The sequence below is a fragment of the Myotis davidii genome, unplaced genomic scaffold, assembly GCF_000327345.1.
Source record: "Myotis davidii unplaced genomic scaffold, ASM32734v1 scaffold684, whole genome shotgun sequence".
Classification (NCBI taxonomy): domain Eukaryota; kingdom Metazoa; phylum Chordata; class Mammalia; order Chiroptera; family Vespertilionidae; genus Myotis; species Myotis davidii.
This window is the reverse complement of record NW_006295564.1, coordinates 2,421,731-2,422,838: the sequence shown is the minus strand read 5'-3', so window position 1 is coordinate 2,422,838 and position 1,108 is coordinate 2,421,731. Positions and strand designations below refer to the sequence as shown.

At 62.5% G+C, this 1,108-nt stretch overlaps 1 protein-coding gene across 1 annotated transcript in view; it reads right to left on the bottom strand.

The window, feature by feature from the left end:
• The window catches only part of MRC2 (mannose receptor, C type 2), a 24,974-nt gene that overhangs the window by 2,012 nt on the left and 21,854 nt on the right, over positions 1–1,108 (bottom strand). Inside the window, exons 26-27 of the mRNA XM_006770275.2 lie at positions 906–1,025; positions 535–714 (exon numbers count right to left, since the gene is read on the bottom strand). Of these exons, the coding sequence (XP_006770338.1) occupies positions 535–714; positions 906–1,025 (300 nt within the window). The remainder of the gene's footprint in view (positions 1–534; positions 715–905; positions 1,026–1,108) is intronic.

Genomic DNA, 1,108 nt, shown 5'->3' with positions numbered 1-1,108 from the left:
CTCACTATGACCTGCACTGACCACAGAGGGCAGTCGACCAGTTGACCAGTCGCCATGATGTGCCCTGACCACCAGGGGGCAGACAGTCAGTGGGATATCCCCTGAGGGCTCCTGGACTGCCGGACTGCAACAGGGTGCAGGCAAAGCTGAGGGACCCTCCCTGCGCCCACAGTGCACAAATTTCGTGCACCGGGCCTCTCGTTTTACATAAGAGGAAACTGAGGCCACAGAGTTTAAGTAACTGGCCCAAGGTCTCAGAGTCGGTAAGTGGTCTGCCCCGGGCTTGAACCCTGTCGATGCCCTTAACCGCTACAAAATGAAGGGTTTGCTGTCTAGCTTAGCAACTTGTGGAAGAGCCAGTCCTTCCTACAGACCAATTTACCCCGAGGGAGGGTTCCTGCGGCCCCAGGCCTGTCTGTTCATGCCTTCCCCTGCTCTGTGTCTCCTGCAGAAAGAGCAGTGGCCCCTGGCCCCACCCTGCCAGCTTTGAGGGGGTGGGAGGGGGCTGAGCTGCATGCCTGGCAGGGCGCTCACCTCGAGGGAGCTTGCAGACAACGCCCATGGTGATGTTGGTGCAGGCGCCAGGCCGCCACTGCCCGCTGCTGCTCTGGATCCAGTAGCAGCTGTTGTGGCTCAGCATGCTGGGGCCCAGGCCAGGGGGCCCCCAGTTGGAGTAGTTCACAACGGTGTTGTCCTGCCAGACCAGGGTGCCTCCTGTGGGGGAGAAGGCACTGAGGGGGTGCGGGGAGGACAGACAAGGCAGAGCAGGAGCAGGTGGGAGAGAGCAAGCCTGTTCGAGTACCCATTCTCCCTCCTACAAGTCCTCACCCCCCCACGCCCTCGTGAAGGGCACCTCCCCTACGGCCAGAGCTTTCCCCTCCCCAGCCCCCACACGGGGTACCCACCTTTGGGGTTGAAGTTCATGCCTAGCCAGGCGCCCCGACTCTGGTCCTCAGAACTCTGCAGGTGCTCCCAGACAAACACGTTCTCCATCTCATCCCGAATGGACAGGACCGTCCCACCCACTGGACACAAGCGAGGTCACGTCAGGGCAGGCGCAGCTCCCCGGGCAGCAGAGGCCCCCGAGGCCCCAGCCCCCCTCTGGCAG